At 39.0% G+C, this 12,665-nt stretch overlaps 1 protein-coding gene across 9 annotated transcripts in view; it reads right to left on the bottom strand.

Annotated features, from left to right (window-relative positions):
- LOC119648352 (voltage-dependent calcium channel subunit alpha-2/delta-3) overlaps positions 1-12,665 on the bottom strand; it is a 78,046-nt gene that overhangs the window by 64,889 nt on the left and 492 nt on the right. For 6 of the 9 annotated variants that reach the window (XM_038050054.1, XM_038050057.1, XM_038050056.1 and 3 more), the window contains exons 2-9: positions 12,568-12,649; positions 10,642-10,746; positions 2,019-2,286; positions 1,568-1,959; positions 959-1,408; positions 767-904; positions 611-694; positions 410-466 (exon numbers count right to left, since the gene is read on the bottom strand). In XM_038050054.1, coding sequence (XP_037905982.1) covers positions 410-466; positions 611-694; positions 767-904; positions 959-1,408; positions 1,568-1,959; positions 2,019-2,286; positions 10,642-10,746; positions 12,568-12,649 — 1,576 coding nt within the window. The remainder of the gene's footprint in view (positions 1-409; positions 467-610; positions 695-766; positions 905-958; positions 1,409-1,567; positions 1,960-2,018; positions 2,287-10,641; positions 10,747-12,567; positions 12,650-12,665) is intronic. The other 3 variants (XM_038050059.1, XM_038050062.1, XM_038050063.1) reach the window with 1 other exon arrangement.

Raw genomic sequence — 12,665 nt, 5'->3', positions numbered from 1 at the left:
AATCTGAAAGTTTTTATCTATCATATTGTATAATATTATTTATATTTGAGAATATGTGGAAGGAAGCATAGTTTGAGTAGCTGCTTCTGGATACTACGATCACGATTTACTTGTCAATTCAATAAATGATAATTAAGTAGGATAAATATTCACGATTACAGTATAAAGCTCTACGGACTGTATTTATGTATGTACTTTTACCTCTACCTATATACTTTCATTAACATGTTATGAATATCCACTTCTGTATGGGCTACTACTGAGATTATATATAAATAGTAAAATTCATTTTGTCATATTCGTTTCCATAAAGGGCTAAAAAGAAATACTTTACTGAATCTAGGTTTTGAAAAATCTAGCGAGTAACATATTCACTAATGGCCTGATACCTTCATTCTAAGCAATGTACCTCACGTGTTATTCTTTCCCAGTACGCTTCATTAATCAAGACATCTTCGGTGATATTCTACGAGAGCGCGATTTTTCTCATATTTATTTTTTGATTATTGATTAACACAAAGGAATAAATTGAAAAATTATCAGCAAATTCTTTTGATATTTCCACTCCACTCGTCCCGCTGCACAGGGTGGAATGGTGTATTGTACTTACCGCGTTTTCCCGTCGATCATAAATTGGGATGGAAACGGTGGTCACAAAATTATATTTGGGCGATTCCTTGGATTGCTGCAAATTCTGGAAGTACAAACGTGAGAAGTCCAATGAAGTGACATTGCACTACCAACTACACTTTCATGATAAACGCACCCTATAAAGTTTTCTCATCTCCCTCCGCTCTCGCTCGGCGTCAGAAAAATATAACTTATTCCTTCGGGCACTAAGAAATCGATCTTTCTGCTCTTCACATTCTTTCACCTCCCAAAGCCAATCAGTCATTTTTGGATCCTTAGATAAAAGCCTGGATTAATATTTGCACGAAAGAGGGTTTGGAAGACATACTATAACATCTGCGTAAACCTGTGACCATATCACTGGGTGATCATGTCTTCCTAATACTAGTGGTCTAGCCATCACAGGGATGTAATTCAAAACTTGTTCTCGCACTTCGGCCAGGTCACTGAGGTGTACATAATACCCCTGGTTTGCACAGGCCATCCACTTAATTTCCTTTACATCGGCCACTTCCTTACCAATCAAGTAGGTGAACACACGCACGGGCATATAAGGCAAGTTTCGCCAGTTGAACTGTTCGAAGATGTCCCTGTAATTGTATGGGGCGCCGTCGGAAATTAGCATTATCGCCTGATTGCAAGACGCGCCTGTGCTTTCATTCCGATAATCTTCGAGGATTTCAAATGCTCTTGTCAGGGCTGCTGAGAAATTTGCAATTGATTGAGTGTTTAAGGATTCCAGACTTAACTTAAATTGTCGGATGTTTCCTAAGGTTGCCTGTAAGATGACTTTCATTATAAACATTTGAATCGGAAAGTGATTGGTAATCTATGCGAAACACGATAAGCCCATGAGCCATGGTTGCTTCGTTTGTGCGAAATTCGTTTTGTGCGGAATTTGAATGTGGTATATGTATTAGTATCTGTGTATGTTTACCTGGACTAACATATTATTAAAGCATGGCACTACTGGTTCTATCTCCTCGGCAAAGGTGAAGATATTCACAAAGTCATTTGTTCCTAACGTATCTAGGATTGTCCCGACAACATGCTTTGCGATATCTTTCCTCTGTCCAGTCATAGAACCTGAACTATCCACCAGGATGATAACATCCTTGGGACTTGTCGCAGCCTCTATATACCATGAACGTAACCGACAATCGTAGAGATCAACCGGGTCGTAGGACCATTTAGACGCAGGGAACTGACGCATAAAACCAGTCGAACTACCAAAAAACTGAAAAGACAAAGTCGGGTCTTTTCGATAGTTGTCCCGAAATATCCGGTCAAGGTTTTCCGACCACTTTATTGCCTTAATTACTTCGTTTGCTGAAAGAAAAATTATTCACAGTTAATAGTCCTATAATTGCAGTTGTAAGTGAAGTTACCTCGATCGAAAACATTCGTTGGAACATGTACAGAACTCACACTAGTATTTACAGGTATATTGAAAAATTGTGCATTTGGCGTAAGAACAATTTCTTTTGGGGGTAGGACAATGCGAGGCACTCCCATTTCTTCGAGATCTCTGGGTGGTTCAGTCGGCGGTGTTTCCCCAGGCTCGATCATATCTTTTGAATTGTAATATTCAAAGTATTTGTCAACTTCCTCATTCTGGTGAGACATGGCTGTGTTTTCAGCTGTGTCCATGATTCTCTGTAACACAAGCGAAAATTTATATAATCAAGAATTAATTTGATAAATAGTGAAGTAGTCTTTCAAAATAAAATGTGGCAACAATTTGTTTTGGGACTGATGGTTTCCTCCATTAAGATGAGTGAATATCAAATGATACCATCCCCGATTTTACTCTAGCAAATATGATCGGCCCCTGCATGTTCTAGTTGGCTAGAATTGAGGAAAAAGCATTGGCAAGTAAATGCAGTTTAGCTAGAGCAGAATGTCTTAACCCTTCAGGAAAGATGTGAACAAAAACAGAATCCTAGAAAAGACATGAAGGGTTTGTGGACGTTTCCTAGTTAAATTCTAAGCGGAAGCGCTCAAAGCTATCCTCATTGGTGATGTAAAAATCTTCTCAACGACCAAAGGTGAGGACAAGCTCTAACCCCGGTTACATCCACGCAGACGATAGACGCAGCAGACTTTTTGGTTAGTGGCGGTTTTCCTATTAGACTACACATAAAAGTTAGTCAAATTAACCTGTAGCATGCCAAAGCACCTTCCTAGCTACAGTCAAAAAGGCTGGCAAAATTGCAGGACTATCTTTATATACTTCTAGTTCCAGAGCCTTAGGTTCGTTTAAATAAAATCTGTGGTATTCGATCAGTAAAAGTGATGAGAGATGCTCGAGACTGATGTCCTGCGTTCTGATGTCAAAATTGTTGGAGGCAACTATGCTGAGACAATTCTCTTCCTAAGATCTAGTTACGGTCGTCGTACAAGGCCAGGTTAATGATAAGAGGAGAAACGTCATAGTTACCTCTGCTTACTTACCCTATGATATTTTATAGTTTTCGCCGAAGCAAAAGCTACAAGTAGACGACTTTTGAATTGCGCTTGTAAAAGCAGTAAGAATAAAGATCGGGCAATCTTCCGGAATTCATAGCATGAATGAAAAACCTCATAAAACATTCTAAGTGAAACTCCTTTATAGCTTACTGTGAGGAAGTGGAAAGCAAAAACTTCAATGTTGTGCAGAATCCTGAAAAGGGATGAGTCGGCCAAGGTGGACTTTCTTAGAAAACGGGGTGGAGCTTTCACGAGCAACATAAAAGTGTTGCAAGGGGAATTGGAACATTTTGAGAGTAGTAATTATCAATGAAAAAGCGCGAGCTGCTATAATGTCCCTTGAACACTTCAAAGCACCGGGTATGGATGGTATCTATTCAGTAATGTTAAAAGGGGGGTGTAGAGCACTTAGAGCAAGTTTTGCTTGAATTTCAGACAGACCAGCTTAATATCACGCTGAAATATCTGAAGAGACTGGTTGGACGTGATATTCGTGAGAAGGCTGACCGCTACCTGACAATAGAAGCAACGAAAGACTGCTAAAAAGGATGTGTGCTATCGCCAGTTTGTACAGAAATACACAACTGTGACACAAACAATCTATATAACGTGCCGTTGATTTGATTGACAGTTGGTGCCTTACGTATGATCTTTCGGTATATCCCAATGAAAGCACGCGATTATTTACAAACAAGTCGGGAAACCGGAAGCTGGACGCTTCAGGTACGAAAGGTTTTGTGTATTTCTTAGTACGTAACATGTAATATATGCATATGTCCACTTTCGGGTGATATTGACATGATAGTCTTCAATTTTCAATGATGCAACAATTTCGACGTATTATAAATTTGTTAGTACCTATTACTAGCCTAAACTAACTCTAATAATGTATACCTTAGCAATAATTAGAGAAAGATGCAATTAGCGGGTTCTTTACCGACTTACATCTGCGTAGAAAAGCTCTCGTGCTTTTCTCTGCAAGCTGTAATATTCTGTTAATATTCGCGATTTGATGTAGCCACTGAGTTGAAAAGTACCAAGGTTTATCCAGAACTAATTTCAAAGCTTTATTTTGGGAGATCTGAAGTTTGGACTTGTGGCATTTAGCGCAATGATTCCAGACTGGAGCCGCGTACAGTAGAATCGGTTGCATAGCTACTTTAAAAATAAGCAGCTTATTGAATTGCGATAATTGCGATTTCCTATTTATTAATGGGTATAATGCGTGGATACACTTGGAGACTTTCATACAAACATCTTCAGTATGGGGTTTAAATGTCATTTTTCTATCTAGGGTCATTCCTAAATATTTAATACTATCCCCCCACGAGATGCTGGATCCAAGGAAGTTTTCGCGAGAAGGTAGGCTGGAGCGTTTTCTTTTACGGGTAAAGAAAATTGCATTCGTTTTGTTCATATTGACTTTAATTCGCCATCTATGGTAGTATTGATATAGAGTTTCTAACTTTCGCTCTAAAGTCATAATTATAATGGAAGGGTCGACACTGGCGACATATAAGCCGGTATCGTCCGCAAAAATGGCAAGCTGACAGGTGTTGTCCACTGGGATATCGGATGTGTAAATATTAAAAAGAGTCGGGCTTAATGGCGAACCCTGAGGAACACCTGCTGGAATAATTCTGCGTGAAGATATTGTAAGATTAACTTTAACGGAAAAATAGCGATTTGTAAGAAAAGACCGAATCAATTTGACGAGGTATAATGGAAAACCGAAAGTGAAAAGTTTGAATATCAAACCGTCATGCCACACGGCATCAAAAACTTTTTCGATGTCCAATGTGATCATACCGACGGAATTCTTTGAACTTAAAGCTTGTGTTATGTCCCTCGAAACTCTGTAAAGCTGGTGGACGGTTGAATGGCCATTTCTAAACCCAAATTGTTCCTTGGGTATCAAATTTGTGCTTTGCAGAAAGCGATCAATTCGGACTTTAATAATTTTTTCGAACGGTTTTGATAGAACCGGTAACAAACTAATGGGCCGATAGCTTTTAACACAGTTCGGATTTTTACCTCTTTTCAAAATGGGTATAACAATAGTATACTTCCACGCTACTGGAAAGTAAGCCACTTTTAAACATGCGTTAAAAATTAATTGAATTATGGGAAATGCTTTCTTAGGAAGATTTTTGAATGCAACTGCCGGTAACTGGTTGACTCCAGGAGCTTTTCTATTCTTAAGCTTTTTAACTAACTTCTTAATCTCTTTTATTTTACAGTAAGCGTCTTTTGGAACTTCAAACGTGCTTGGAATGTTTTTAGTAGCGTTAGCAACGATCGCGTCATTTAAAGGATTTCCCATATCTTTGGAGATAGCATGCGCCAATTGAAAATTTTTAGCAATTAATTCAGCCTTCGAAATGTCGGCGTATATCAGTTGGCCATTTTCAGCTGCTAACGGAGGAATTTTATTTTTGTTACCCTTCTTAAACAATTTGTGAAATTTCCAGACTTCAGAACTTTGTTTTAAACTTGAAAGAGTTCGATTCCATTTTATGTTTCTCAGTTTAAAAATTCTTTCTTTAATTTGTTTACCTAAACGATTTACCTGGGTCTTCAATGAAGGGTCCTTGGACCTTTGCCATTGTCGTCTGACGTCATTCTTTCTCCGAATTATCCCTAATGTTTTTTTCATCTAGTAAGGGTGAGCACGCATCTTGCTTTGTAAGCTTAGGAGTACTTATTTCTATACCTTCCCAGATTGCATTATTCACATCAAATATTAAATCGTCAATTTGGTTTAGAGCTAGTTTAGGCTAGTAATAGGTATAAGTTTAGGTCGTAAGTTGCAAGCTAGGTTTTTTTTTTTTTAAATTTTCCTAGGGAATTTTGAGAATTGAAGCGATTGCACTTATTAAGATTGTTTATACTGCACAACTTACCATAGTTGAAAAGACTTAGTCTGTATCACTTAAATATTGATTGTATCTGAACATGAATTGATTTACACTAATAAAGCTATCTATCTATCTATCTATCTATCTAAATTTGTTAGTAATAGTGCGATTTCCATCAAACTTGGTATGATCATGCATTACATTATAGCCTACATCACTGCAGAATTTCGTGCCGCTAGGATGAATTTAAGGGGGGTTTCCAGCCAATTACAAAAAATTACAGTAATATGCTATTATTAACTTTCTTTGAACAGATATCGGTATGAAAGGTATTTCGGAGCCAAGGTACCATCTAGTGGCAGCCTTCTGATTTTTTTCAGATTTTTCGGTTTGGTAGTTTCCGAGAATGGCCCCCTTAAAGAAATGATCACTTTCAACCCCCCGCACTCCCCACGTTTCTTAGAAGTGTCAAAATTAAGATCGGCTTCGAAAAGTACTAATCGAGACCTTTAATTTGATATCCCACATGACTATATTTGATGAAAAAAAATTTTACATCCCCCTTTTGCATGTATGGGGACCCCCCCCTTAAATTCAACTTAAAAGGATGTAACTCACTGTATGTATGAACGTTCACAGTTCCCACCTTTCTACCAAACAGACAGACAGACAGACAGACAGACAGACATACAGACAGACAGACGGACGGACAGACAGACAGACAAACATGTACAACGATGTACTTAATCTTCCCCTTCCGGAGGAAGCCACAGTGGTGGGTTACGCTGACGACATAGCACTGGTTGTTGTCGCAAAGCATCTTGAAGATGCTGAGTTATACTCAAGCGAAGCAATCAGTGCTGTCAAATGCTGGTTGGAGAGCTCTGGTTTGACGCTTGCGGAGGAAAAAACAGAAGCGGTCCTCATCACAAAGCACCGGAAGAGAAATTACGCCTGTGTTAGAATCGGGAATCATATCATCACTTCCAAGCCGACCATCAAATACTTGGGGGTGGTGATAGACAGGAAGCTCAGCTATAAGCAACACTTACAGTATGTTTGTGATAAATCATCCACTGCTAGTATGGCCCTGGCGAGGATGATGCCGAACGTGGGAGGGCCACGGCATACCTCTAGGTTGCTTATAGCCAGGGTGGTGACCCCGATCATGCTCTATGCGACCCCAGTTTGGAGGGAGGCGTTGTGGATGTCAGGGAATGCTACCAAACTGAGTTCAGGAGGACAGCCCTGAGGGTATGCTCTGCCTTCAGGACTGTCTCAGATGATGCAGCATTCGTCATCTCTGGAATGATGTCGATTGACATCTTGGCAGATGAGATGGCGAATATATACAAAGCAAAGCCAACCTCTTCCTCATCGCGGACGAAGAACGCTGAAAGGGAGAGATCCATAAATAGATGGCAAGAGCGTTGGGAACCCTCGGGAAAGGGCCGGTGGACGCACAGGCTCATTCCTGCCATCAAGGAGTGGTTGGAGAGACGACACGGTGAGATTAATTATAATCTCACCCAGTTTCTCACGGGACACGGAGGATATCTCCAATACCTTCACAGGTTTAAATTGGAGACCTCACCCGATTGTCCAAATTGCAATGGAGTCCCAGAGGACCCAGAGCATGTATTCTTCCACTGTCCGAGATTTGCGGAAGAAAGGAGGAATCTAGAAGAGACTCTAGGAGAGGTGCTGGTACCAGAAAATCTGGTACCGAAAATGCTAGCACATCAAGAGAATTGGGATGCGGTCAACTCCATGATCGCATCTATTCAAGATAAATTGCGAAAGGCAGAGGAAAGGAGAAAAGCGCGGTCACGTGCGCCGCGTATAGAAGAAAGGTGACAAAGCTAGAGTGAGCTGACTCCGCCCCGTGATGTAATACCTTATGGTGGTTCCGCGGGGCAGGGAGGGAGTCGGGGGTGGTTTTAGTGGGTAAAAATCCCACACGCTGGTGTGTGGAGACCAGTGTCTTTTTGAAGATTTCCACCTCCTCAACAAAAAAAAAAAAGACAGACAGACAGATAGACAGACAGACGGTAAACCGATTTTAATAAGGTTTTGTGTTTACACAAAACCTTAAAAAGAGATAACTGGAATATCTGGGAGTTACTTCAAACAAAAAAGCTTCTTTGGAAAAAACATGAAGATGAACATGAAGAAACAGATGAAACGACCTCTCACAGCTTAAACCTGAAATACAACAGCGGAATGACTGCGTGTGCGCGGAGTGGGAGAGCTGGCAAATGAAGTTCATTACACGGACTTGTATGAATTAATATACAACAAGTCCGATGCGAAAACAAAGAAATAGAGGAGAATAGAAGCAGTTCACGTCATTTGCAATATGGCGGCGTTTTTCGTTCGTTCAGCTGTTACTTTTGAATGTAATTAATTTGAATGAATTAGTTTTGAAAACTGCGGAAGGGACTATTTGCGTAGCAAGTGTTAATTGTTAATGTCACTTACATTAGTCCCGTCGCTTCCATTCATAAAAATGAATTAAACCCGGAGGTAGATTGCAGATGAACCCCCCGCTGAGACTTTTATTTTTCCTAGTTGTGAATACCTAGATGCCCACTTTTTAAGGTTCTGTAAAACAAAACCTTATTAAAATCGGGTTACTGTCTGCCTGTCAGTCTGTCAGTATATATCATAGGCATTTTTTTTTTTGAAACGGTTATAGCGATTGACACCAAATTAGGTTGCAGGGTGGGAACTGTGAACTCTCCCGCACACAGTGAGTTACATCATTCTACGTGGAATTTAAGGGGGATCCCCATACATGCAAAAGGGAATGTCCATTTTTTCACTAAATATAATCATGTGGAGTATCAAATAAAAGCTCGCGTTTATTACTTTTCGAAGCCGGTCTTAGTTTTGACATTTGTTAGAAATGTGGGGAGTGTGGGGGCCGAGAATGATCATTTCTTTTACGGATCCATTCTAAGAAACTACCCAACCGGAAAATTTGAAAAAATCAAGAGGCTGCCACTATATGGTCAATCTGTTCAACTAAAGTTAATAATAGCATATTACTAAAGTTAAGTTCATCCTCGAATTGAGAAATTTCGCAGCAATGTAGGCTGTACTATAGAGGGTCCTACCAAAGTTGGTGAAAATCGCGCTATTAATAACAAAATTCAAAGTTGTTACTTCTGTAGAAATTCAAGACTTCAAATATCAGTATCTTGTCAAAGTGGATATTCTCACATAATATATATATTATATAACATATATTACGTACTAGGTACTAATGGAACGAATATCCACTCAACTGTTTTCATAAAAGCTCCAGCTTGCGGTTTCCCGACTTGTGCTTATGTTGTATAGCCAAGTCGCGGCCAAGCCACCTCGCATACTTTATGCGTCTCTCCCCACTTTTTTATTTGTAGTGCTTGTACATTGTCCCTGCTTCATATATTGTTATTTTGAATTTCATTGGCTATATCTTGTCATTTTTTCAGGATTTGGTGTGGTTTTACTTACTTAAGTATTTTTTATTTGCTTATCTATTTTCTACTTCCTCTTTTGTGTAAAACAAATCGGTGCACAGAATTTTACATTGCTTGCAAGCAATCTTAGTTTTGATATGGCAAAGAAAGAAAGAGGCGGTTATTTTTATGTATAGAGAAATAACTCTTAGAATCGAGTTGCAGCGCCAAAATGGGCAGTTTCTATAGAAGGGCAGAACCACCATGAAGCCTTACTTCGCTGGAAGGAGTTTGGTCTATATTAGCTTGGCAAAATCACGCGTCGACCGCGCTTTGCGCTTATGACCACTAGACTGAAGTCGTTGCACGACTTCTCTCTCTCTCCTCTTATGACCTTTTAAGTTGGGTTGTAAACGCTGTTGCGGCATTGTACATAGCCTTGTACATCACTATTACCTTTGGGCTGTGAACCCTCTTATAGAATTGCCATGAATCAGCTACTTTTTTGCCCAAGCCCGTTCATTGAAGCACAAGGGTTCTCAAAAGACTTTATTTTCTCACACTTATGTTATGATCTGTTGGTCAGCTATGACACCAGCCCTTACCCTTTTTGAGAGCCTCTTTTACCTTTCCTCTCCCTGTCTCTCTTCGGTCGTGATACTTCAGAAACTGACAACGATTATTCTCAAATAAATATGCCAAGGTTCTGTGTGAAAGAGCAATCGTGGCAAGTGAGCTCTCCTCAGCGTGAATTACATGTACATACCACCGATGACACTAAGATAGAATTTATTGCGAGGTCTTAAATACATTAGGTTCTCAAGGGATTCGGCTTACTTTTAATTTATATATGAAAGCCACGTTATTATTATTGATTTTTATGTCAAAAATTCAAGTATTAATATTATTATGATCATAGCTCCGTGTTTATTTATCCCGCCGACTTCCATCGTACCTCATTTCTTCTTAAGTACTTCAAAAAAGCCCTACTTCGATTTCCACGGAAATGTGTACCAAAATAGCCAAGTTTACAGCCATTTTACTCCTTCGTATTCTATGTCGCAGTTCTTGCAGAGCGCCAATATCAATTTGCCTCTTCCGAATTCTCCCGTCTTTCCAGTGAAGATACCAATATCTAGCGTGGAGGCACGTATTTGTTCGTCTCGGAAGAATTTACTGACGTTCTAACGCCGGTAGTACCACAGTTTTTAAAGAAGCTTAATTTTAAAATTACTTACCCGGACAGCGCTGATTTTTAAATCCATCATAACTTTAATATCATTTGCCATGTCCTCCACAATTTTTGCTCCAACTCGAGAAACAACTTCCGCCTCTTTGAAACTCTGGGAATAAAGAAAAAAAAGTTCAAGATAATTGCTACTATTGTTTAAAATATTTCAAAAAAGTGAAATTATATTCTAGTTCTAAAAAAATACCCAGAAAAACAGACAAATGGAGTAAAAATTAGTATTTTTGTAATGTTTTTTATTACTCCACGGCGGGCCCAACATTTTAAGGCTTTGTGTAAAACAAAACCTTGTTAGAATCGAGTCGATGTCTGCCCGTCTATCTGTCTGTCTGTCACACCCGATTTATTCGGAAACAGCTGAACCGATTGTCACGATGTTGATGGTGGTTGGTGAGAGCACGTGGTCTGTTGTTTTCTTTACATACAGCAAGTGACGTTATTTTGTGTTAAGCTTTAGGAGGGCTCTCATACATGTGAATGGAGTGTACAACTTTTTTTCCCTAAAATATGGCCATGTGGGGTATCAAATGGAAGGGCTCAATTAGTAGTAGTTTCGAAATTCGTCCTACATTTGATATCGGGTAAAATGTAGGGGAGTGAGGGCTCAAAATATAACCCCCAAAAATTCTAACAGGTCTCGCTCTCAGAACCTATCCTATCACAGTAGCGTATCTAAATGAAATCTAGGCCTGAAAATACATCCCGTTCCAAAATCTGCACAAATAAATTTAATAATAGTATAGTACTTGCATAAGGGATAACATAAGGCATAACTTTGAGAAGTTTGACGGAAATCAAACTATTATTTACAAAGTTATGGAAGGTAAAACTTTTACATTTTGTGTGAATTTCGTGCATTCTAAAACCTGTATGACGTCATCATAACATATCAATTCATCAATACCACAACAAAGTGAGCTCACGTGAATGGGAGGTTGCAGGGAAACATTTCGTTTTAGTTTTTTAATCATTTATATATCAATATCAATTACTCCAGACTGGCATATGTATTTATTCATATGTTATATGTTAATCAAGCTTTGGGGTAGTGCCGAATTCAGATAGATATATTTGCATATAAAGGGACACACAGACCATATGTTCTCTCCAAAACTTCGTAATTATCGGTCAAGCAGTTTCGGAGTAAATCGGGTGTAACAGACAGACGGGCAGGCAGACAATGAATTGATTTTAATAAGGTTTTGTTTCACACAAAATGTTCACGTAGTTCTATTTCTACTATTATCAAATAATTCTATTTCTACTACTATCAAATAATGGAAATATAACATATCCTAAAATCGAATTGGTGAAGTGAACTATTGTTCCCTATTTAGTTAAGAGTTATTTTCTTAAAAAATCAGCAAGAAAGCTTTATTCAATAAAATGCAGTCTTGAACAATATAGTAAGGATTTTTTCGTAACTGTAAAAGGAAGCCCATTCTCTGCATATAATGAAACCCATAATTATTGCAACCCAAAAATATTAATTTCGCTTTGTCAAATGACATACATATCTCTACGCAACAAAGAACAAATTTGAATGTATACGACACGGTAAATAATGATACTGAAGTAGAACAGAGTAAAATTTGCTTAAAGGCCTCAGGGTTCTGATGTAAAAAGGCTGTAGAAATTGGGCTGCAGAGTATTTCTTGTGCATTTGACTGCATTCCTGTGCTCTACTTGTAAGGAACGTTTAATATTTCCATCTAGACTACTGCAATGCAATGCCTTATGTATCCACTGCCAACCAAATGCCTGCACACCTGTATAGACCAAACAACCTACTTTCAGTAATCGCAGTTCCTGGACGCCATGCAGACTTTCCTCTCTATAACCTAATTCCTACATCATCGATTAGTTCCAGATTACTTTTGATGGAAAATCAATATAAAGACTAGAAATAGGTTACCTCTTGAACTTCCTTCCGCCTCGTTATGAAGTCCCCCAGGTGCCATAATTCCAAGCCGAGCTTATCCACCCACCGATGTACACTGCAACACGAGAAAT

The sequence above is a fragment of the Hermetia illucens genome, chromosome 2, assembly GCF_905115235.1.
Source record: "Hermetia illucens chromosome 2, iHerIll2.2.curated.20191125, whole genome shotgun sequence".
NCBI lineage: Eukaryota > Metazoa > Arthropoda > Insecta > Diptera > Stratiomyidae > Hermetia > Hermetia illucens.
The sequence above is the reverse complement of the archived record's forward strand: the minus strand, read 5'-3'. Positions and strand labels throughout refer to the sequence as shown.